This window comes from Selaginella moellendorffii, unplaced genomic scaffold (genome assembly GCF_000143415.4).
Source record: "Selaginella moellendorffii unplaced genomic scaffold, v1.0 SELMOscaffold_46, whole genome shotgun sequence".
Lineage (NCBI taxonomy): Eukaryota > Viridiplantae > Streptophyta > Lycopodiopsida > Selaginellales > Selaginellaceae > Selaginella > Selaginella moellendorffii.
Window position 1 is genome coordinate 1147357 of NW_003314307.1, and position 22234 is coordinate 1169590.

General features: G+C 50.8%; 5 protein-coding genes and 1 non-coding gene across 6 annotated transcripts; 2 read left to right on the plus strand and 4 right to left on the minus strand.

The window, feature by feature from the left end:
* Window positions 1-857: 857 nt before the first annotated feature.
* Window positions 858-2273, minus strand: LOC9657608 (30S ribosomal protein S1). Its single transcript, XM_024685829.1, has 2 exons — window positions 1061-2273; window positions 858-934 (listed from the first exon to the last, which is right to left on the minus strand). Exons 1-2 carry the CDS (start codon window positions 2271-2273, stop codon window positions 858-860), a joined length of 1290 nt encoding a protein of 429 aa, XP_024541597.1.
* A 38-nt stretch (window positions 2274-2311) lies between these two features.
* On the minus strand, window positions 2312-5010 carry LOC9657610 (pentatricopeptide repeat-containing protein At4g02750). The gene is made up of 2 exons (XM_002980904.2): window positions 4721-5010; window positions 2312-4650 (listed from the first exon to the last, which is right to left on the minus strand). Exon 2 carries the CDS (start codon window positions 4529-4531, stop codon window positions 3038-3040), a length of 1494 nt encoding a protein of 497 aa, XP_002980950.2. The 5' UTR covers window positions 4532-4650; window positions 4721-5010; the 3' UTR covers window positions 2312-3037.
* A 1967-nt stretch (window positions 5011-6977) lies between these two features.
* LOC9657612 lies at window positions 6978-8431 on the plus strand. The gene is made up of 6 exons (XM_024685926.1): window positions 6978-7103; window positions 7220-7418; window positions 7493-7566; window positions 7647-7758; window positions 7818-8084; window positions 8137-8431. Exons 2-6 carry the CDS (start codon window positions 7221-7223, stop codon window positions 8368-8370), a joined length of 885 nt encoding a protein of 294 aa, XP_024541694.1. The 5' UTR covers window positions 6978-7103; window position 7220; the 3' UTR covers window positions 8371-8431.
* A 5-nt stretch (window positions 8432-8436) lies between these two features.
* Window positions 8437-9223, plus strand: LOC112350175. The gene is made up of 2 exons (XM_024685927.1): window positions 8437-8660; window positions 8735-9223. Exons 1-2 carry the CDS (start codon window positions 8451-8453, stop codon window positions 9038-9040), a joined length of 516 nt encoding a protein of 171 aa, XP_024541695.1. The 5' UTR covers window positions 8437-8450; the 3' UTR covers window positions 9041-9223.
* A 788-nt stretch (window positions 9224-10011) lies between these two features.
* LOC112350183 lies at window positions 10012-10172 on the minus strand. The gene has a single exon (XR_002993683.1). It is a non-coding gene; the product is annotated as a U1 spliceosomal RNA (small nuclear RNA).
* A 117-nt stretch (window positions 10173-10289) lies between these two features.
* LOC9657021 (E3 ubiquitin-protein ligase UPL1) lies at window positions 10290-22122 on the minus strand. Its single transcript, XM_002980906.2, has 15 exons — window positions 21907-22122; window positions 21709-21804; window positions 21452-21655; window positions 13982-21394; window positions 13621-13929; window positions 13356-13563; window positions 13030-13298; window positions 12725-12975; window positions 11624-12674; window positions 11422-11568; window positions 11284-11364; window positions 11007-11232; window positions 10809-10948; window positions 10638-10744; window positions 10290-10560 (listed from the first exon to the last, which is right to left on the minus strand). The coding sequence occupies exons 1-15, from the start codon at window positions 21937-21939 to the stop codon at window positions 10458-10460; spliced, it is 10638 nt and encodes a 3545-aa protein (XP_002980952.1). The 5' UTR covers window positions 21940-22122; the 3' UTR covers window positions 10290-10457.
* Between the last annotated feature and the right edge of the window lie 112 nt (window positions 22123-22234).

Here is a 22234-nt window from a genome sequence, read left to right on the forward strand (position 1 = left end):
ATCCTAATATAGAAAACTTAATGTTCATCTTGTTTTGAGATTGCATATAAATGTAGTGGTTTTAGCACTCAAAGACTCTCTTTAGAACTTGTTATACCTCTTTTTCCCATGCAAATTGGTAGAGAAATCATTAGATGATAAAATATTCTAGAATATCCAAGCATATTTTAGATATATCCACTATCATCCCAAGTTTGCTTAAGCAAACAAAAAACTTTGGTGGAAAGGATTATGAAAGAAAAGTTTATAATAGTCCAAAGCAATTTTGTTGCTAAGCCAAGGAAGACAAAAAAGAAAAGTGAAAAATTTAATCTTAACAATCTCAAAATTTAATCATAAAGCACACAACACCACCAAATGGGCAATGGGCAGCTGGGTGACAAATAGGAGACGCATGCCCTGGCAGAAAAAAAACAAATGCCAAATCAATGCCATGTAAGTAGAAAGAGAGTGAAATTGTTTAACAAAAGGCTCTGTCTCAAGGTCACTTGCTCCTCCTATGAGTCGAACTTCTTGCCTAGCTTAGCTTGCCCTTAGTGACAAAATCACTGCTAGGACTTACTTCCATGAGTTATTCTCCTTCAAACTTCACCACACTGGCTCCGACCCTGCTGCACCCCCAAGAGGCCTCAGCGCCTATACTTGCCAATGGCTTGGAATCCATAGAACCTTGCTTCTGAGAGGTTGTAGATGACCCAGGCCCTATGTATACCATGAGAGTACACTCGTCCAGTCATGGCAACCCTTGCCTGAAGCTTTTGGTCATTAGATTGCTTCTTGATCTTTCTAATGCGTCCCTTTTCCTCCTTCTGGGTGGTGATGGATGACAGTGCGCTCATCGATGAGTGCTTTGGATATTAACTCATATCGAGGTGGGGAATCGTGAGCTCCACCACATCCTCTGGTATGGTGCTCCATTCCACTCTAAGGCCTTCTGCAAAGCGTAGACCAATCAGTGCAAACATATTCACGTTGGCAACAAATTCTACTTTGCAGAGTTCTTCTAAACAAACATGGGATCCATTGTCAAGCAAGTAATCCAACTCTATCTTTGTCTAACTTTCCTCACTCGAATTTTCTTCAACACCCCTTGTTCTTCGTTCTTCGTTTCCATGCTCTGAACCCTGGAGCCTCCCAGTTTCTTTGAGGTACCCCCTGATCACCGGGTTCTTCCTGAAAGCAAGCTCAAATGGATTGGTAGCGAACACATTCTCATTGAGCTCCTTGATCTTCTTCAGATCCACTTCCTCTTTCATCGTCAAGTTGATCCGCCCATCGATTATCCGAAGAACCTTCACTTTGAGCTCTTGCCCAACTTTCACCAAGTTCTCGACTGGAGTGGGCTCCTGTTCTCTACTTGACTCGATCTCATTGGCATGCAAGAATCCCTCTTGGTTTCCTGGGAGCTGGACGAAACACCCTCGCCTCGTGTAGTTCTTCACAACTCCACTCACCACCTGACCCTTCTGGTAGCTCGTCTTTGGTGGAGGAATCCTCGAAGAGAGCCTTGGCAGGGGAGAAGAGCTTGGTTCTTTTGAGATCTCTTCACGCGTCGTGCTGCTACTGCTACGTGATTGGAATCTCGTTCCAGGTTGCTTTGTCGAAGTTCCTGCGATCCGGGAAGAGTTAGTTCCATCATCTTGAGAAGCCGCTGCTCCATTTTTTCCAGCCACTGGAGCTCCATTCGTTGAAGCTCGGATCCTTGCTGCTTGAGTACCAGTGGAAGTATCTTTCGGGACTGCTGCAAGAGCTCCAGTTCCTTCCACCTGCGCTGTTCCAGACGAAGAGACCTTTGATCCTTGAGCTATTACAGCATGTCTCTTGAGCTGGATGCGCCGCTTTGGGAGATCCACGCTCTCGATTTCCACCTGGACTTGCTGCCCGACTGTGAGAACATCCTCCACATTCTGAACGAAGCGGTCGGAGATCTTGGAGATGTGGAGCAGCCCATCGAATCTGGCGTCCAAATCGATGAAAGCGCCAAACGTCATGATCGCTTTCACGCTGCCCGTCAAAACCTTGCCCGGGACAAGCTCCTCATCCTTAACGCCGAAAGATCGCGGCGGTGCCCTGGACAAAACCGGCCGCTTCTTAGGCGTCGAATCCCCCTCTACCTTGATCGCCACACCAGATTTCTCGCCATTCGAGCAGCATACCGTGATCAATCGCTGATTTCTCGCGCAGGAAAGCGTGCCAGGACGCCAATCCTTGCTCCGATTCACGGGCGCCGCCGCAGCGCCTGCATTACACTGCTGGAAGAGGAGCACGCCCATCGCGCTCGCATTGCCCGGAGAATTTAGGGTTCTTCCCAGGGTTTAAGAGGACTTCCTTGTATGGTAGGTCAAACAGACTAAAAAGGAGATCCTTGGTCAGCATGGGGGCCGTGTGTGGTCGCCCAGACCGAAGCTTGCGATCGACATTTGGTCACGAGGAAGTGGAAGAGATTTCTAGATCCATTGTAGAGGTGAGAGTGAGGATCCCACGATCAAAGATTTCTTTGCCTTGCGACGTCGATTGGAGTGGTCTCGTCCGTGGGTGTTTACAAGAGCTACAAATCGAGGAGAAACTCTATGGAATCCCGTGGCTGGACAACCTCCTGGCGTGCGCGCTGGTCACGGCCAAGACGAATTGCATCGAATTGCGAGAGAGGAATCCAAACTCGACCATCAGCTGGATGACGATCCGAGCAAACAGTCATCGCCACGAGCTCGTCACTCTGTCGTGGGAATTCGATGGCTGGCCGGGCTCGTTTCTAAGGATGAAGGACGTAAAAGGCGACGCGCTCATGCGATTGCTCGCAAAGCATCCACTGGTGACAAGCTTTTCCAGCACTGGCTGCGCCATTCTCGTGGGATTTGACTCGAACTTTTGGAAGATTTTTGATCCATCCGCCAGTTTAGTCTATGATGTTCCCAAAGATCGCCCAAATTGTGGGATTGGCGACCTCATCTTTGTGCCCATTTCATAGAGACCAGAACCATTGACTTTCTTCATTAGTAAATGAGTTGACTGATTTCATTGACTCGAGAAGAGAGAGCTAGCTAACGTAGGCATTGGAGAGAAGCATATAAGGCGTGTCGTTGGCCGGGTCCACATCAAACGCGCGGACTGCCGCCCATGCCGCGCGGCTCACGTCGCGCTGTGTTTTACAAGCGCTCAGTACCGCGCCCCACGCAGCGGCATCCGGCGGCACGGGCATCTCCTCCACCAGCCGCGCCGCATATTCCACTTGCCCGGCCCGGCCCAGCGCGTCCACCATGGAGCCATAGTGCACCGTGGATGGCGCCACGTGGTAATCGCCCACCATGTCCACGAAGCGCGACCGTCCTAGCTGGCAGGCGGTGGCCCCGGACAAAATGCCGGTGAATGTCACCTCGCTGGGCTGGATGCCTTCGACGTTGAGGCGGTAGAAGTAGTGCTGCCCGTGCCACGTGTTAGAGAAGGCGCCAATCATGGTCGTCCAGGTCACCACGTCTGGCTCGGGCAGCGCCTCAAACAGCCGCTTGGCGGCTTCGAGCTGCCCGGTCGCGGCGAACATTCCAATTATACAATTCCAGGATACGGTGTTTCTCTCGGTCATGGCGTCAAAAACACTCTTGGCCTTTTCCGGATGCCCATTTTGGGCATATCCTGCTAGCATCGAGGTTTGGGTCACAACGTTTTGTTCTGGCATCAAACCGTACATTCTCTCGGCCTCGGTCATATGCCCTCTAGATGCGTACGCGTGTGCCATGGACGTCCAGGACACTAGTGAATATTCTGGCATACAATCGAACACCACTTTAGCGCTCTCGAGATTCCCCTTGTGGCCATAGCCAACAACCATTGCTGTCCAGGAGACAACGTTGTGTTCCGGCATAGACTCTAGAATTACTTCTGAGGTCGCCAAATCCCCGACAGCACAGTAGGCATTGAGCATAGCAGTCCATGTGGTGACATTCTTCTCGGGCATCATATCAAAGATCTCCTTGGCACGGGCAATATGCCCCTGCCGGGCAAATGCTACAAGCATGGTCGTCCACGTCACCACGGTAAGCTCGGGTATATTCCGCCACAAGGACTCGGCATCGGAGTATCTTGCTGCTTCCACGAGCGCTTGCATCATCGCGTTCCACGTCACCACCGTTCGCGCGGGCATGGTTTGGAAGAGAATCATAGCAGAGTCACAATGCCCATTCCGGGCATATGCGGTGATCATGGCATTCCAGGCCACTGGATTCCAGTAGGGCATCGAATCGAGGAGCAGCCGCGCCTCCTCGAGGCGTCCCATCCGTGCGTACGCCGTGACCATGAGATTCCAAGTGTGTGAATCGCGGGCGTGGGTGGAATCGAAGATCGCGCGCGCGTCCCCCAGCTTGCCGAAGCTCCCGTACATCTGGATGAGGAGATTGGAGAGAAATGTATCGCCCCTGTATGGGCTGCGAAGAACAAGTGCGTGGAGCTCTCTTCCCTGCGAGACATCTCTGCAATTGCGGACGCGAGAGCACAGCTGCTGGAACGATGGGATCGGACTGGAGAGCGCCAAGATCATCCAAAAGCCACGCGCACAAGTTTCTACCAGATCACGCAATTGGGGGAAAGAAATCGTGCTTGCATTTCGATTCCACTCAAGGTAACGATCGAGAAAAATCCCGATTCACACAGTACTCTCTGTACGGAAGAACATCAGTTCAATCAAGAATGGTCAGCAAAAGCCGAGATTACACAAACAAGAACCTACGCGAGGAAGAAACCCCAGAGCACGATCAATCACGCCGGATCTTGTGGGAGTCCTGGCTGGGATCTGGCGAGTTGGGCGTGGGAAGCACCCAGTGCCGAGGATGCCGGCAGAAGAATGCCCAATCCGGGATCAAAACGAGCAAGACAACGAACACCGAGCCGCCATAGACGAGCACCATCGTCTTCAAGGAGGCAGTGAGCAGCCCAGACGCCATCGCCAGAACCGCCGCTGCCACCAGCGCGTATTGCAGGATCTGTTCCGCCAAGCTGGGATTCATTCTCCAAAACCAAAGAACCGTAGAACCCTAATTTTAATATCACCTTATAACTTCTATTATTACTTTTATTTCAAAGAGATACTTCAACTTGGTAAGTCTACAAGATCCAAAATTTCATCGATGGCAAGATCATTCACCTCGAGCAATGGGAATTGATCGATATCAAACACCACATTGCTCGATCCGAATGACTCTTGATCTTTGTCAAGTCCCTGTTTAATGTCAGTGAAGCTAAGCCCAGTATCGATCACCCCGGCTGTTGTTAGTATGGACGACGATGAAGATGACGATGTTAGCGTGGGTGCAGCTGGTTTCCTCCTCTCGCAATCAAACGATCTTGATCGTTTCACCATGCAGCCTTCTTGTTGCTTTGGAGCTTGGCGTTTCTCATTACTACCGCTTACATCTTTCTTACCATATATTACCTTTGAAACACAAACACACAAAGGTAAACATCCAAACATTGAAAAATGACTACTTACATATTTCCCATTTCGTGAGTCTTTGTACAGTAGCAAGTAATCCCCCTCGCAAAGTTTGTGCGATCGGATAAACTCCCCTGTGTTCTCCAATAGATACATTCTGCTCTTGTTGTTTGGCCAAAACCTGGACAAGAATAACAAAGAGAAACCCTTACAAATCTCTTACTAAGTGCCAAGTTTACCTATATCTAAGATTCCAAGTTCGTTTGCTGGTCATGTCCTCCATCGCCAATGTCATTCCTTCCCTGGCTGACAAGTAGGGAAGTCGAGACTCAGCTTCTTTCTGCATAAAAGAACTGGATCACAAAAGGGTTATTAAACAGTAAGTCACCCACCTTGGGAAGCACAATTCTTCCCAAATTCCCAACGTCACTGGGCTTGAGCTGCTTCTGCAGCAAAAACTTCAGATTCTTGTTCTGCAAACCCTGCAAACATTCCCAACAAGAACGTGAAGGAACTTCTAAGTTCCGAAAATGTGGGCACCTGCGTGTGATCGTCAGGGAGTGTAGTTTCCACATCTGAAACGGCAGCCACAGCAGGAGCAGGAGCAGCAGCAGCAGAAACAGAAGTAGGACCGGGCTTTGAAGTGCCGAGCATTGGCCTCCTCTTGCGAGCCATGCAGTTCTTCCTGGCAGCCCTAGTCGAAGCACAAGGTGACGAGCTCGCAACGGCCATGATCTGCCCTCCACCCGTCAACGGCGATGACTCAATGATCTGAAGCTGCTGCTGTGGAGGAGGAAGGCTCACGAACACATTACTGTGATCATGCGAGTAGAACCCGTTCCCCTGCTGGTGGTGATCCTCGGAAAAAGCAGCCGAATGGTTCCATGGGGACGGATCTTCCGTGCTCCAGCAGTTACCCAGAAGCGGCATCTTTGTTGGGTCATCCTCCGCTCCAAAGATCGATTGCATTTGCATGAAGCTGTGGTTGATCCGCAGTTGCTGCTCCATGTCTAGATTGCCTAGCCTGTCATCCTCACCCGCAGATCCCCAAGGCTCGTGCTCAGCCTCGTCGATCATGAGCGCCGGGTGATCGGCCTGGTCGAGAATCCATGGCACATTTTGATCGCGCTCGTGATCATCTGTAAGCTGGAAACTTGTGCTACCGTTTTGGTAATCGCTGGAGAGAGAGGAGGGATTGGAATCGGCCGCCATAGCCGGCAAGGCAAGGGAAGCAAAAGATCTTCGAGAAAATTATATAGGAACTGGCATCTCGAGCTCCTTCCCAGCAGCATTTGTCCGCTAAATTTAGAGGCGCTCTAGGGCTTCTATTCTAGTTTTGCAACACGTGGACAGTTCTGGAGCTCTCGATCCGACGCTCGTGCATGGAACACTCTCAGACACAAGCCTTGTATAAAACTTCCCTTTCGCTTTTTCTTTTCCTAATCGCTTAAAGTTTTTCCTGTTTAAATATTCCCTCTTGTGACGTTAGATCCGCCGTCCATCCGGCGGCCGGGATTTGGCACATCTGGGCCGTCCGTGCAATGCCTCCCCGGATTTCTGCCCAAATGCCCGCTTTTTCGCGCCTATCTTACAAAGAAGTGCTGAGCAGTGCTTTCTTGTTGCTTCATTGTGGCCAGGGCTAGGGCTAGGGTTCTTCCACTCCACGTCTAGGCGCCTCAAGGTAGCTCCCTCCTCCCTCTCTCGCTCTCTCTCTCGATCCAGCGCCAGGGCGAGGCGATCTCGCTTCTGTTGCTTGTTGTGGCAATGTGGGTAACAATGCGGCTGCCTGTGTGGCAGGATGTCGCCTCCACCGCCGGGAAAGGCTTCCAGGAATCTCGATCTCTTGAGCTGGCCGGATAATCCCGACGCATCGCTCCAGATTCGTACCCCAGTGCGCGTCTCGGCGACCAACGACAGCAAAGGCTTCGCGTCGGCGTCGGACGAGAGCTACCGAGAGTATTCCTCGGCAGGCCGCCCCGGAATCCGGACTCACCAGGTCGGGATCACCAAACCCTCGCTCACAGATTTTTCCCCTCTTTCTTGCTTTGTTTCTAAGCTTGCGCATCTTAGCCCGCGGGCGGTGCTTGTACTTACGCGTTTGGAGAGCAACTGTCCTCTGAGGAGGCCGAGGCGCTGCTTAAGCGGTGGGTGCTCATTTCTTTTTCTTTTTCTTTTTTTTTTGTTGTTGTTTGATCTTCATCGTACCACTCGCTGTCTCTTTTAGGCGCCCCGGATCAGAATCAAAGATGAAAGAAATGTCAGGAAACAAGATTTTCTGCGACGAGCCTGGTGCTGTTCCCGCCGCCCCAGAACGCACTGGAGTGAAACTCTTTCAGGTGATTTTGGTTCGTTTGCGTGAATTTGCTAAGAGGAAAGGAAAAATTGGATCTTCCAGGCGATTACTTTCGGTGACAACGATAATACGTCCCCTAGAAAAGCCACCACCCAAGCAGAGCTTGCAAAGCAGAAAGAATTAAGCGGAAGTCAAGCCATTCCCGACGATGACGCACAGCACAAGCGTCTCCAGTCCAATGCCAAGGTGAAGGAGCTTGTTGGTAGCAACATTTTTGCTCCAGAAGACAAGCTACCACAGAATGGTAGCACCCCAGTTAAAAAAATCAAGGAACCAACAATTCCTGTAGATGATGCTCCCGGCCTCATGGTAAAGTTCATCTGGAACTTCTGATGCTTTTTTAACACTTTGTTAATTGCAGTCTCCCGGGGAAAGGAAGCGGTCACTAACACAGAAAACTGCCGAGCTTTGTGGCAACGACATTTTTAAAAATGATCCTCTAAAGACTCCATCCGACTCGAAGCACCTGAGCAGCGCAAAGCTTCGGGAGATGAGTGGTAACGATATATTTGCTGATGACAAGCCGGTGCCGCGAGACTGCCTTGGCGGTGTGAGGAAGCCACCGGGTGGTGAAAGCACCATTGCACTGGTCTAGAAGATTTTCCTTCATTTCCTCTCTGCTGGTGATTTTAACTTAACACTGATTTTCTTTTGTCTTGCAGCTCTTTGGTTGTAATGTTTTTCTTTTGTATTTCGGGCTTTTTAATCTCTCAAGAATCTGTTTTCTTTTTTCTTTTTCCCTTTTTTTCTGTTACAGCAGAACTACCTGGGCCAGAGATGAAGAAGCGCGCGAGGCAAAGGAAAGCTTTGAGAACAGTGGGAGAGCACAGCTTCTGCGTGGTGATGCGAAGCGAGCTCCTGTCCGAGAGCTGCTGCTTGATCTTGGTAAGCTTCGACAGGGAAAGTTTAATTTTTTTTCTCACTTTTTTGTTTCTTGAATCTTGTCTGGTCCGTGGCAGCCAGTTCCCGAGAACTACCTGAGCAGCGCCGCTAGCAGTCGGGGAAAAGCGATCCTCGAGACACGAAGCGGTGTGAAGTGGGAGATAGAATACGAGGCGGAAGCAAAGAGCCAGACAATCCGGCTGGGCGCAGCAGGATGGCACGCCTTTTCGGTCTACAACCAGCTCAATCCAGGTGATTCCATCGTCTTCACGCTGGCCGCTACCAGCTTTATGTGCTTCTCGGTGGTCTTGTTTGGAAGAGATGGAGTGGAGAAAGAGGCAGTGCCGCTGCCCGTGACGCTCGATGGTGGCCAGCAGTCGTGACAAACTACCTAGATCTTCTTGCTTGCAAAAAAAAAACTTGCTCGAGCTGCTCTTGCTTGCTCGTCTTTGAACTGATTTTATAGCTGGATTCTACGTTAAGCCATCGTAGAAGAACGCGTCCACTACCGAATTCCCCATTTCGCCGGGCTTTGGCAATGCAAAAGAAGATTTCACTCGTCTAAACATTCAAGACTTGCGTCACCTCTTGGTATTTCTTATGAAATTGACTTGCACAACCAGATCTTGTTCTGCTCTCTTAGGATCTTAGATGCATAAGCATTTGCATGGCTCTCCAGGCCCCGTCCCAAGCCCAAACGAGCGCTGCGTTGACTTTAAAATGTTATCTATCTCTCTTTTTTTCGCGAAACTTTGAATCTTCCTCGAGATCAAAAACAGTTCGACGTCGAAACAAAAAGTTGTTCTTGCGCTTGGCTCCCCTTGTTTTTCTTGTCCTCTCTGTTGGTTCGTTCCACCTTGTCATGTTACATACATTCTGGGAATCTACGGTAGTACCCGGATCTGCGACTATAAGTCAATAGCAAATGACGCGGGAAGCAGTGTAGATCTTATTACTTATTCACACCTGCTATTGAAAATCCAATCCAATCCCTCACGAAACTCTTGAAACTTTTGCTTAGAACAGCTTTAGTTGGACTCGTTGCAGTGATTGTAGGTGTGGGTGTACACATATACCACGCTAGAAGTAGAACCACAGCCCCCCTCCTCCTTCTCTTCCTTGTTCTTTGGGGGCTCGTAATCGTTCTCGATGGAGCGAAGAACACTATGGTGGCAATCCATTGCCTTGACCACGTCGTCCACATCAAAGTTTCCAATCACCACCAGGCCTTCCACCTCGTCAACCCCTGTTGAGAAAACTACACTTAGCGATGCAATCCAAAGATAGTGTTATACCTTCGATGTAATTTAAATCACCTGATTTTCTGAGTTCCAACTTAAAAGTTTTTTATTTGGAGAGGGCCGCGCGTACGCGAGCCCTCAGCTTCCACAAATTACGACGTCCACTCCTCCACTTTGGGAAGATGGTAGGCCGGCCAAGCCGAAGTGCAATGGGAAAGCCGAACCTAAGCCATTGGCCTTCATAATCACCAATAGAACCCGTCCAGGTAAGTATGTAAATCCTCCTCAAGCCCTAGGCTATATACTGCTTTGGGGGCTTCATTCCACACCACGGCATGTGGGATAGGTTAAATCCTCTAGGGTCTAGAATCTAGGTTATATTCCCTTGGCATATGCTAATTTATTCTAGTTGTTCGTTTTCAAGGAAGCAAAATGCTGTGTATATACAGATAAGAGGAACAAAGCAAGAAGGGAAGGAAAAAAAAAATTTCGTCCGGCAATGCACCACCTCGGGAAGAAAAGAAAGCTTATTTTACACATACTCCTGCGACAAGCCACTTTAGCCGAATCCAAATCCTTCGCTCGCTTCGTGGATCGCCAGGAGCAACCGGTCGTGCATTTGATCTTTGGACGAGTACTCCGGCAAATCGAGCTGGTTGAAACTGCGAGAGCGCAAGAACGAATTAGAAAACTATGGAGGGAGAGGGAAAGGGAGAGAGAGGGAGAGAGCGAGAGTTACCATGTGTGAGCCGAAGGGAGACGCTCCGGTGCACCGTAAGCCTTGTGAATCTGAAACTTTTGAGGCCCTGAGATGCCTTGTAGTGCTTTAAAGCCTTCCAGTGGGACCTGCACAGGCCACAAGATTATTAACTCAGCTGGAAGAACGTCTAAAAGATCATCTATCGCATACCTTGGATGTCCCCGTAATAAACTGCAAAAGCCGAGCCATATCTTCCTTGCTAAAGTCTTGTACCACTTCCCAGAACCATTGCACCACTGGGGAACCGCTACTGTAGCCCGTGTACTCGGTGTTGGCTCTCAAATCATCCACTGCAAAAAAGCAACCGTCGTTAAGTGAAGATCAAAAAAACAAAACAGCAGAACTTACAATCTATTTCAGGCAGACCACTGATGAGGAGCTCCAGTTCCTTGTCGTTGAAGATGGATATCAACTCTCTGGGGACCAGCTCATTGAAGCCTTCCAAGAAGGCGTTGATTTGCGGTCTGATCGCCGTGGTTAATCTGTGCTCCGCGATGAGATCCACATACTCGTGCTTGTTTTCTTCCGTCACTCGGATGTTTCGGCCTCCAGGAACCAGCTCGTGGTCAGTCACCTGTAGTAGCAAACAAAGTTGGAAGCCAGTCGCAAGAAAAATTGTAAGTACCTCAGTCTTTTCGTAAAGAATGTGCTTCTCTTCATCCGCGTCGATGCTGAATGTTAGCCCAAGGATGTCGTTCACATCATTCTGCATTAAAACAATGAGCATATTTCACTAAAACAAACAGGGGACACACGGACGCACCTCAAGGAGCCACTTCAAGTTTTTGTAGTAGTCGGGATCAACAGCTTCAATGTCGTGATATGTCACCTTGGTGCCAAGTATATGCTTGTAAAACGATCGCGTAAAGTAGACATCCAGAAGCTGCCCGTCAAATAACGCCTTAGAAACCTGCCACGAAAAAAGTTTCACAACTTTCCTTCCACGAAAGACATCTGGTACTTACCACACGGCCAACAAACTTGAAGTACGAAAGGTGTTCCGTCTGATACACCGAGTTCGGGTTGGGCTGGAAAGTGGACTCGTTCCCCACGGTCGTAAACAGAAGCGCTCCTTTGTCAAAGATAACCCGTGAAAGCAGCTGGTACCACTCCCTGGTCAAGCCACCCGCATCTATTCCCTCTTCCCCTTGAAACTGCACTGTAAGCCGCCCCTTCACTTCATCAGGAGTCCGCATTCTCAACTGGTTATACGAGTCCTCCAGCACGTAGGCTCTCCTGACCGAAATCCGAAGAGGTCCGAAGTGCTGTTGCTCGTGCTGCTGCCTGATCCTTGATCGGAAGTAGGCTCGTTTGTTGTCAAAGTCGATAAGCCTGGGAGTCTTGAGTAGAAGCGAGAAAGACTTCTCCAGCAAGCCCGAATTTTGCCGCAAGAAGGCGTTCAAAAGCCGACGATGCCTCTCCGCAAACCGTATAAAGTTCAAGCCTCTTTCGTCGGGTCTATTCGTCAACTTGAAACTCGAACTGCCAGTGTGAGCCCAATCGGACGTGCTGCTTGGTGATTCTAGATCAATCCCTGTTCCCTCGGTCTGTGGTCTCAGCTTCTCGCACAAAACCAGAAACGCCTCCACAAAATCCAGCACTTTCTGAGACCCTTGGGGAAGCGGAGAGGTGACGGCCCCCAAAGCACCTACAATGCTTGAAGAAGAACTCGTAGTAAGCCTGCTTTCTATCCTTCCTATGGATATGCTGAGTTGCTGCCACAATGGTTCCGTAACGACGTTAAGCTCGCGTATGATGTCCTGGAGCTCGTCTGCTTTAGCGTCCCGGTTTGTAAGGGCGCTAAGAGCCTGTAAAACTCTCAAAATTGCAGTTCCAGCCGAAGAGCTTCCACCGGAAATATTGTCCGCCAGCGACCGCAGCTCATTGACGGCTGGGACACTAAGTTTATGAGCTGCGTCTGCCAGTTCTGAAATAAACAGTCGACGGTGCAACGGAACAGCGTCCGATAATTTCTTCAACACTTCGGAAACACGGGAATATGAAACAGAAGATAACCTGCAAGACGAGTACGTCAGGCCACAATCGAGTAATTTGTGACAACTCACCCATCCTGTGCCAAAAGTCTGCACATGTTGCAGAGCTCATTCTTTGGCAACTTTGAAAGAATATCAGCTTCCGTTTTACTCAAAGTAATCGATGGAGTTGGAGGGTTCTCCGGTTGCTGTTGAGGTGACTCAGAAGATGTCTCTTGAGGAGCATCCGATGGCTGAGTATCCGAAGGAAGGCCATTTGAGTTGTCAATCGCATCACTGTCCATACCAGTGCAACTCGTGACTACTTCTAGCAAGCCAAGAACCTGTTGAGAAAATTCACATTTACTAGTGTCAGGAAACAGAAAAGGATGACTCACTTGCTCGAGATGTTGGCTGCTGCGAGAATAGAGTGGTCTGTCCAGCAGTTTTAAAAACAAAACTATCGGTATATACTTCGGTTGTATATCGCTCGCGGTCGAAGAAGACGGATTCTCATACATCTTCTCCTTTCCCTTATCAGCAGCTTCGTTTCCTCTTTCTGATGGTTCCTGCTCCAGGTATAGTAGAGACTTTGCTACCGAGGTATGACTACGTGCTAAATGTGTCAGTACTTCCAATACTCGACGAGAAACAAGCGGTGGAATTCCTGCAATGTTTAAAAAGGTTAAAAGGTTTCCACAAAAAGAGAAAAGAAAAGAAATACCATCCGAAAGCTGAGCGCGTGCATACACGACGTTCCACTGACAGCCATAAAGCCTCTGAGAGGGCGCACCATCAGCTGATATGGCTGCACAGTATCCCTCCGATTCTGGCCTGAGCATGTCCAATAGAAGACGGAGCAATGCAGACCTGGTTCCACTATGGACACAAAGATTCGAAAGCAACCTTTGCAGCAGACCTTTAATCAATGGCTGCAGTAAAATGTAAAACAGGTTTAGAAAGCATTCGAGAAACATAAGAAGACAAACCTGTGCTAAGCGCAACAGCCGAACTAGCGTTTTCACAGCTTGCTCATCCACCAAAGCCTTCCCTTCGGGTTCTTTTGGACCAGAAGCAGAACCCGAGCTTCGAGCAGAAGGTAATCTGCGACCAACTGAAAACATTCCCGCACTGACGCCCCTATCAATGCCGTTCGTCCTCCTCGCAGTAAGCCTAGGTCCCCCGAACGGGTTTCTTGTCGGAATGTTGGCCATGGCTCTTTCCCGAAGCAGCTGTGCCTCGGCAAGCAACGCAGGAGACAGCGCAGCTAAAACAGCGTCCGATGATGTCAGCAACACCTGACCAAGAGATGTTAACAAGGAGATGGAAGAAAGACAAACTAAAACGTACCTCCTCTCTTAATTCAGCCGGGAAAGTGGCAATTATTGATGCACTATCCATGTCCACTGGTCTACCTTCAACTTGCTGACTTTGAAAGATGCGCTGAGCCTGCTGCTGCTCAAGCACTTCAGCTTGAAGTTCGGGAGGTAGCGCAGCCAGGAACTCCGGATCGATTTCCTCAGTGGGAGGAGTCGGATGATTTTCAACGTTGTTTCTGCTACTCTGGTTCTGCTGGGAAGCCAAAACTTCTGCTCGTAAATCCTCGGGAAGAGCCTCCAAAAACCTCGGATCGATAGAGCTTGCATCATTTCTTCCCGTGATCTCTTCCCCAGCATCCTGCTGATCTGTAGCCTGCGCCTGAACTGAATCCTCCTGCACAGTCGCTTGGGCTTGCTGGCTGACAACATTGTCCAGGTCTTCGTCAACTTCCATGTGAGCCTCCCTACTAGCCGATTCCAAACCACGAGCTGGAATCATTTCTTCCGCACCGAGCCGTTCAGAGTGAACTTGCCTATCATTCTCTTCCCGGCCATCGGCACTACCAATCTCGACTTCCAGGCTCCTCAAACTTTCACCAAGAGTTGCACCGCTTCCTCCACTATCTTGGCTTCGTTCAGAGTTCTGACCGGCTGGAACATCCTGTACCGCCATATCTAAATCTGTTTGACAAGCAATACCCGAAGGCTCCCGGCGCTCTGCTTCCCCAGTAGCTTGCGTCTCCTGAGCAGGTGCATCAGCTGCAACTGCATTTGCAGCCGGCTCAGCACTTGGTGCTTCGGTACCCGCTTGTCTTGCAGCTTCTGGCTGATCATCAGACGTAGCCAACGCTTGAAGCCGTGCAACGAAGGCACTTTCGACTGCTTGAGCAACAGCTGTTGATTGAGTTCCTGACTGCGTTTGCCCGTCGTCCGTCCAACTGCTAAGACGCGATTCGCTCCTGCCACCTCGACGTCCCATCAGTAGCATGGGGTCCATGGACGCGTCCAGTATCTGAGCAGGTTGCAAGGCTCCCCGTTCTCCAAACAACGCATCGGTGACTTGATCCGTCATGAATATCCGAGTACCTTCAGAATTACCCGCCAGCAAAGCTTCTACGTCTCTGATAGTGTTGCCACTCCATAGCGAGGCAGTCGACACTCCAGGCCCAGTCCCTTGAGATGGTCGCACCAAAAGTGGATGACGAGAAGCACCTCCTCTCGGCACGCCGTTGGAAGCACCTGATCGATACGTCCCGACACGGGATCTGTCCGCACCCCTCGACTGTCTGAAAGATCCAAAAATGTCGTCCATGCTCATGTTCTGGAACGTCTCCACATGTAGATCGACCGTGTTCCTGTTGCTCTGGCCGAGTACGTGAACGTGGTTGAGGCCCGTCAGTCCATCAGTCCATCGAACTTCAATCACCCGATCTCCCTGCCAGGCACCATCATCGAGGTCGCCCATGTCTTCGAAGTCATCGCTCAGGCTGTTGTCCTGGTCCTCTACATCAGTATCCGGAGGTGACATGTGAGGAACACCGTCGTTGCCTTCAGCATCTTCATCCTCCTCTTCCTCTTCCTCCTCATCTTCTTCCTCTTCCTCCCCATCGTCAACTTCCATCTCATCTTCCTCTTCTTCCTCCTCATCCCCTACATCTGCTCCAGAGTTCACCCGGAAAACCATCCCTCTTCCAGCGTCATTGAGCACCTCGCCAACCTCCTGCATGAAAACTTCAGCCTCAGCGCGAGGATTGTCACGCTCCTGCCTCGTGTCCTCGGCCATGGACGAACTGTTGAGCTGCTCTTGTTGATCAGCGTGTTGAGCTATCTCACCATCGTGCTGCAGCTGCAGTGGATTTTCACTTGCAGATTGCTGCGCATCTCCTTCCTTCTGATTGCCACCTTCGACCCCGGCAGGCTGCTCCAAACTGCTTCCAGTTCGGGACAACACCTCCAATGCTCTAAGGACGACGTTGACAACCTTGTTAGCATCGGGGTGGTCCAAATCAACCGCCTGGAGACTGTTCGTCAGGGACCGCACCATTCCTGCGTCAACCATTGCCTTCGACATGTCAGTGGAGAATCCCAAGGTCTGAGGATTTCCAGTTGACGGCGAAAGCAAGATTGAGATGATCAAGTTGACGAATGCATGGATCCTCTTGATGGTCGGTTGTGAAGACTGTGATCCCGAAGGTGCCTGAGTAGCCATATTCAACGCCTTCACAATTTCGTTGAGCACCCTCCGCCTTCCTTCACCAGATCGCACGCAGACAGCTCTCAGAAAAGCTGCAGCCCTCTCAGAAAGCTTCCCGACTTCAACAACGTCCGCAGGCGTTTGGTGAATTCCTTCGGGTAGAATCCTGTGAACGATGTGATATAGAAGTCCACCATGGCCTACAGCCTCAGCCCCTGCCTGTGACGGACCCCTGCCCTGGCTACTCTCCGAGTCCCGCCGCAGCACAACACTGACAGACGAAGAATACATCAAAAGTATCTCCGTCATCAGTTTGAGAATGAAGCTCACTTTCCCCGCCGCCGCACGACCAGCCGCTTCAAGCAGTGCTTCAGTTTCACATGATGTTTTCTCCAGCTTCTTGTCTATCTCCATTGACGTACCATCACCACCTTTGCCAGAAGGATAATGCAGAATCACTTCCAGCAGCTGATCAATAACGCGGGAGAAGCTATGAGGAACTCGCTTGTGGCTTTTACCACCTCTGTCCTGGATCCTGGCTGCCACCTCGCCCCGGCTGCCTTGTCGCTCTTTTTCTTTCCCCTTCTCCGTGGCCTTCTCCTTGTCCTTCTCTTTCTCTCGCTCTTCCTTCACCAGAGTGATGGTAAGCCTTCCACCATTACTAGAATCCAGCTGACAAACGTTTGCCGCGGCTTGCATAAACATCGCTGGATCGCGGGTCAGGACAGGCGCCAGAGTTGACAAGAAAAGGCGCGGAGAGACGCGTCCATTCTGCCGAGCAGCAACTGTAAAGCAGTGCCGTATTTCGGATTCCATAGCCAGGAGCAGCGTCTGAGGATCCTCCATAAGGTGCCGGATAATTGCACCAGCAACCTCATCAAAACCAGACCAGTTGGCCGGAGGAATATCCAGCAGTGCAGTGAGCCCCCCACCGTCGAGAAACTGCAGTGCCATGGCATGGACTTTCGTCAACCTTGCACATAGCTGCAAGACCGCTTGCAAAGGCATGGGCATCAGAGGCATGTGCAGCAACCTGCAAACCACGGCCATTGACTTCTCTCGCTCTTCGTCCGTCATATATCCCGCAGGCCTTCCCAAGATGGATGCAAAAGGTGTTTGATCCTGAGCTTCACCACCACTAGAGCTCGAGCTTGCGTTGCTAGCAGGCGTCGAGTCAGTGTTCACTTTCACCTGGAGCATCTGATCCAGGACCAAACACAGTGCTGTCACCCACACTGGAGTTTCCGAGGAGGTATCATTGTAGGAGGCCAGGATTTCCAAACTGGTGCCGACAAGTCCACTCTTTGCAGCAACCTCCCGGGCAGGAGTATCTTCAGTTAAGACCAGCGCCATCAAGTGAGAGACAGTCGATAGCCGGTTCCAATCAGCACCTTCGGCATGACACCGCTTCAGTTGCTCCACGAGGAAGGATACCACTAAAGGACGGTCCCGGCCGCTGCTGTAATTGCTGATAGTCACCAGTAAGTCCGTGAGGGTGAAGATCACCGCGTCCTTCATCTGCAAGATGTTGATGCACGTGTTCACCATCTTTTCCACGTCTGGCATTTGCAGTACGATTTCTTCTTCCTCCGCAGTCATCTCGGTGGCCTTCCCTGCTTCGCCTTCACCGTCGGCATTGCCAAGAGAAAGAGCCAATGCCCGAGCGAGCTCATCTTCCTCCTGAGTCACCTCCTCCGGATGAGTGAACAGCCACTCCATCGCCAGCTCCACACTGCTGGCCTCAGAATTTCTTAGTGCTGCTTCCGCTCTAGCACGTGGAAATCCCATCTCCATGATTGTCGAGATCAATGCCTCGTCTGGTGCTGGACCGAGACGAGGATTCGCACCACCCGAAGAGCTTCTGGACTTGGTATCCCCTGCCCCAGCGTAGATTTGTCGGATAATACCAGCGATAGACGTTATAAACGTCGTGTTGCATTCAGCAAAGCTGGGATGGTTCCAGACGGGAAGAATGGCGTTGAGTGCCTGCATCTGCATACTCTGCACGAACTGTTCCACGTCCTTGGGAGCTGCTATCGGTGCGTCTTGAACCGGCTGCACGAGCAAATGTGTTACCGATATCGGACTTAACAAGGTTGTGGACGTAACCAGCTGCTCTATAAGCTTTAAGTAGCTGTGCAAGGTGTTCCACAGCCAAGAATGACTTTCGGACTTCTGATCCGAAGCTTCGGCTTCCTTCCCGTTCTCTGCTTGCATGTTGCCAAACCCGACTGTCCATAACAGCTCGCTAACCTCTTCAAACGTCTCCAACAGATGTGCGAAGGTGCCATAAACGTAAAGCCTGTTCACCAAGACTGTATTGCACGTCTTCCTCCGGCTGTCAAAAAGAACGGCTTGTATATCCTCGGCAACCTTCCCCAAGTATCGGCATCTGACAGTCGGACTTCCCCCGGCTGGCTCAAATGACAAGTTCTCCAGAAACACCTTCGCAATGCCCGAAGCCACAGACTTAGCAGGAACGCTCATCGTCGCAAGATCGTCACGCCGGCGTGAAGGTATCACCATAGACTTGCCCAGAGCCAGATACAAGCTTCGCGCTGCCAAAACAAGCTTCATCACCATCTCGTAGTTCAACACCTCCGGCGACTTTCTCTTCGAGGACTCCTGCACTGGAGGTTGCTCGACAACGGTGTCAACTTCTATGTTTGTCGAAGTTATGCCCTGCCGTGCAAGTCGACCCATTCGTGCAATCTGTGAGAGAGCCTCGGCGGTACTGACAGGCTCACGACGGCTCGAGGATCGGCGGTGAAGGCTGTCTGTTCGAACCGGAGCAAAAAAATCTGCACCTATCCCCCAGTCAGCTGGACCACTACGAACCGCTGTTTGTCTGTCCGTTCCACCAACGGAGAACAAGCTTTCCAGGTCTTCTTCGTTTTCCCTCGCAGAAGAGGAGCTTGCTGCACTGGCCGAAGCTTCATCCACTTCCTTCTTGCTCTCTGTCTTCCCTTCGCTGGCAAGGCAGACTTGCCACAAAACTTCCCGATGCACCCGTCCTATGTCATGCAGTATATCAGCCTCCCCTGTGCTCAATTCGGCCAGCATCACAGGTGAACTTCTCACCAAGACTGCAGACAGCGATAAAAAGCACTCCGTTGCGGACAGGCTCCTTAGAACCTTCATCTTCAGACCTGTCTCCAACTCAAAGATACGGCTACCTGCTATAGACTCGAGAAGTGCCAGAGTAACCTTAAGATCTTCCCGGAGTACTTTGCACACAGACTTCGTTAGCGTCGCTGCGTGTTGAGGAGGGAAGGCCCTGAAGGTAACCGACATGTTGTGTGCCGTAGAAGATCCTCCAAATGAGACAGGCAAATCCGGTAGAGTATAGAGCTGCAGCAATGCCTCAATCCCACCCTTCTCAATAAACAGCTTGCTTGTGTCCGCATTCTGGAGCACTGTCTCTAAAAGCCGAACCGAGTTGTTGATATACTCGGAAAGCGAGCTTTCTGCGGTTGAGCTTGAAGTCTCGGGTGCCGGGTCCTCCGATGGTTGCTTTTCTTCACCACCGTCAGTATCCATAGGCACGGGTGTGTCAACGTCTACCGCACCTCCCATCGCAGCTATCGTTCTCAAAATCTCGATGCAGACGTCTATACCAAGAGCCCGCAGAGCTGGGACGTGACGCATGAGTTCGTCCAGGCTGGAGGCCAAGGATCCCGGTGTGTCGTTGGCCAGAGCTTTCAAGTACATCTTCGATGTAAATATCTTGACAAAACACCGAAGAGCATCACGGTCCTTGACAGCTTCCAGTCCGGCGTTGTTAAGGCAAATCGCGTCGAGGCTAGTTGGAATGCAGCAGATAGCCTCCGATGACGGAAGGACGCCGCTGGTGATGGCATCAAGAAACGCACCAGGGAGTCCTGCCTTGTCCAGCGACGGAAAGCAAGTTGGATCCCTGTGTATCAAGTCGCTCATAACCGATGCCGCAAGCGAAAACACCCCGCCACCAAACAGCTTTGCGTGCTTGAAAATGGTACTCAGACAAAACGGCAGCGAGCTCTCCTCTGAACCATGAAGTCTTGCATTACCACCCGGTGCATAAGTGCCAAGAGATATCGCGCGTAACAGTGCCTTGAGCAGAACCCTGTGATGATATGGGATGTCGTGCGTTGGACCTGCGTCTTCGCTGATTGGAGCCTTTCCTTTGGACGAGGATGCTTCTTCTTGCCTAGCACCCGAGACATCCTCGAAAGCACTAACTTCGACCTTCAGCCTAAAGATGGTATCATCCAAACCACCTAAGTCCCTGAAGAGCGTGCTCGCTGGATTGCTATAGTCCATAAAAGCCTCTAGAATGTGCACAGCCAGAATCACCAAATGTATGTGTCTCCTGTTGGTATCCTTCAACAGCGGCAGAAGGATAGGAATCAACCCGGCTTCTCGGAGTGCCGCACAACCGGAAGAAGATGAGACCAGCACGGACACGAGCTGAAGAAGAGCTTCTACGAAATTCAGCGAGTAGTGGGGAGTTGTGCTTGCTAGCGACGCTACAGCCTTCTGCACCAGTGTCGGTATGATCCCACAATTCCCACCCGCAGTAAGCACGCTGTAAACGGCAGCCTGACGTGGTCTATCCATCGACATCCCAGCCAAGGCACCCAGAGCCAACATCCGGACATCCTCAGGCACTTCATCTTCGTGATAGAGCAGTGAAACCAGCTCGTTGACAAACTCCGGCTCGTTCACGAAGAATGCAGCAAGGTCCTCGTGGTCGGGATTCGACTGTATCAAAGCTGTGAATGCCGCGAGCCGTATGCGGACATACTGTCTCCGTGTCTCAAGGATGGAGAACGCACGAGCAAACCGAATTCTAGTCAGCAGCGAGAACTTCAGGTTGTCTGGAACCTTGTACTGCTCCACCAACGTCTTCAACACCTGAAGATCACTTCCTGGATACTGATGAAGGTTTTCGATGTGAATAACTTGCAGCCCCGATGCACTCGAGTCGCGGGATTCCCCTTCCTTGTAGAACTCAAAATGTAGGAAAGATCCTAATCTGCAAGCCTCTGCGTCGCACCCGCTGCTACTCGTGCAAGCCAACAGGCCGAGTCCCTCCTCCTTTCCACCCCAACCTTGCGACAAGGAAAACAGCTTCCCATTCATGACCGGATCCCTGTGCACCCGAAAAGCTCTTGCAACCTGTGCCGGCCTCTTCACGTAGGATGCGAGTGTTAGAAGCGTATCAAGAACAATGTCTGGATCGGTCGACGCTAGCAGCACAGTCAGGTGCTGCAAAACCGGAATGTTATCACCTCCTCACTCGTACAAAACAAAACTTCCACTCACCTCCAAGGAGTTGTAGAAAGACCTGTTGACGCAGTTGTCTAGTAAACACCGTGTGACCCGAAGAACTTGTAAAACAGCCTCTTTGGGGACGTCACTCTCATCGCTACCCTCTAAATCAAGCTGTAGGTCTTTCCTCGACGTCACAAACTTCTCCAGGAAACTATCAAAATGGTTGATCAAATCCAGCCAGTGGAAAAAATCTCCCTGGTAGAAACAACCATGGCACTTAGCACAGGTGGAAATGACGAAGAGCATACCTTCTCAAAATCCCAGTAAAAGCTGCTCAAAACAGTGTGTATGCTCTCCAATGGCGTGCTCACTACGTTATTGATGAACGAACGAATTCGCGGTGGCTGGAAAAACGATCGAATTTCAGCTCAATCCGGACACAGAACCCTAAGAACTATAGAGGCATGCAAAGCCGCCGAAGCGCGGGCGAGAATCCAAAAGCTTACCGTCTCCGCGCCTCTCTTCCTCTTCACCTTCATCCTGGAAGCTCGCAAACCCTCGCAAATCCCAGCTTCTTCTAGCTCCCCCGCGACCAGATCGATCGACTTCTAGGGCTCCATGAGCTGCTCCCAGCGCCCCGCCTAGAGCGCCCTGGGCATCAAAACCTAGCCTAAGCGCAGTGGAAGACCTATACGGCGGTGGAAAAAAGTGCACTTGTGCCACTCCCTCTAATCAACCCTCCTGGGGCGGATATTCCCGGAGGATATTCCTTCACGACAACCGGACACGTGGCCAGGATATTCGCTGGCCGGGTAGCGAAGAACCCTAAAATCT

Bases quoted from the DNA above. Each gene is read 5' to 3' on its own strand.
- LOC9657608 (XM_024685829.1), bottom strand. From the start codon at position 2,273: ATGGGCGTGCTCCTCTTCCAGCAGTGTAATGCAGGCGCTGCGGCGGCG. The intron at 935-1,060 runs GTTAGACAAAGA...TACGCTTTGCAG, and splicing joins AGAAAATTCGAGTGAGGAAA to AAGGCCTTAGAGTGGAATGG.
- LOC9657610 (XM_002980904.2), bottom strand. From the start codon at position 4,531: ATGATCTTGGCGCTCTCCAGTCCGATCCCATCGTTCCAGCAGCTGTGC.
- LOC9657612 (XM_024685926.1), top strand. From the start codon at position 7,221: ATGTCGCCTCCACCGCCGGGAAAGGCTTCCAGGAATCTCGATCTCTTG. The intron at 7,567-7,646 runs GTGGGTGCTCAT...TGTCTCTTTTAG, and splicing joins GCCGAGGCGCTGCTTAAGCG to GCGCCCCGGATCAGAATCAA. The intron at 8,085-8,136 runs GTAAAGTTCATC...TGTTAATTGCAG, and splicing joins ATGATGCTCCCGGCCTCATG to TCTCCCGGGGAAAGGAAGCG.
- LOC112350175 (XM_024685927.1), top strand. From the start codon at position 8,451: ATGTTTTTCTTTTGTATTTCGGGCTTTTTAATCTCTCAAGAATCTGTT. The intron at 8,661-8,734 runs GTAAGCTTCGAC...GGTCCGTGGCAG, and splicing joins AGAGCTGCTGCTTGATCTTG to CCAGTTCCCGAGAACTACCT.
- LOC9657021 (XM_002980906.2), bottom strand. From the start codon at position 21,939: ATGAAGGTGAAGAGGAAGAGAGGCGCGGAGACG. The intron at 21,805-21,906 runs GTAAGCTTTTGG...TCGTTTTTCCAG, and splicing joins GGAAGAGAGGCGCGGAGACG to CCACCGCGAATTCGTTCGTT. The intron at 10,949-11,006 runs GTAAGTTCTGCT...GCTTTTTTGCAG, and splicing joins TGGTCTGCCTGAAATAGATT to TGGATGATTTGAGAGCCAAC.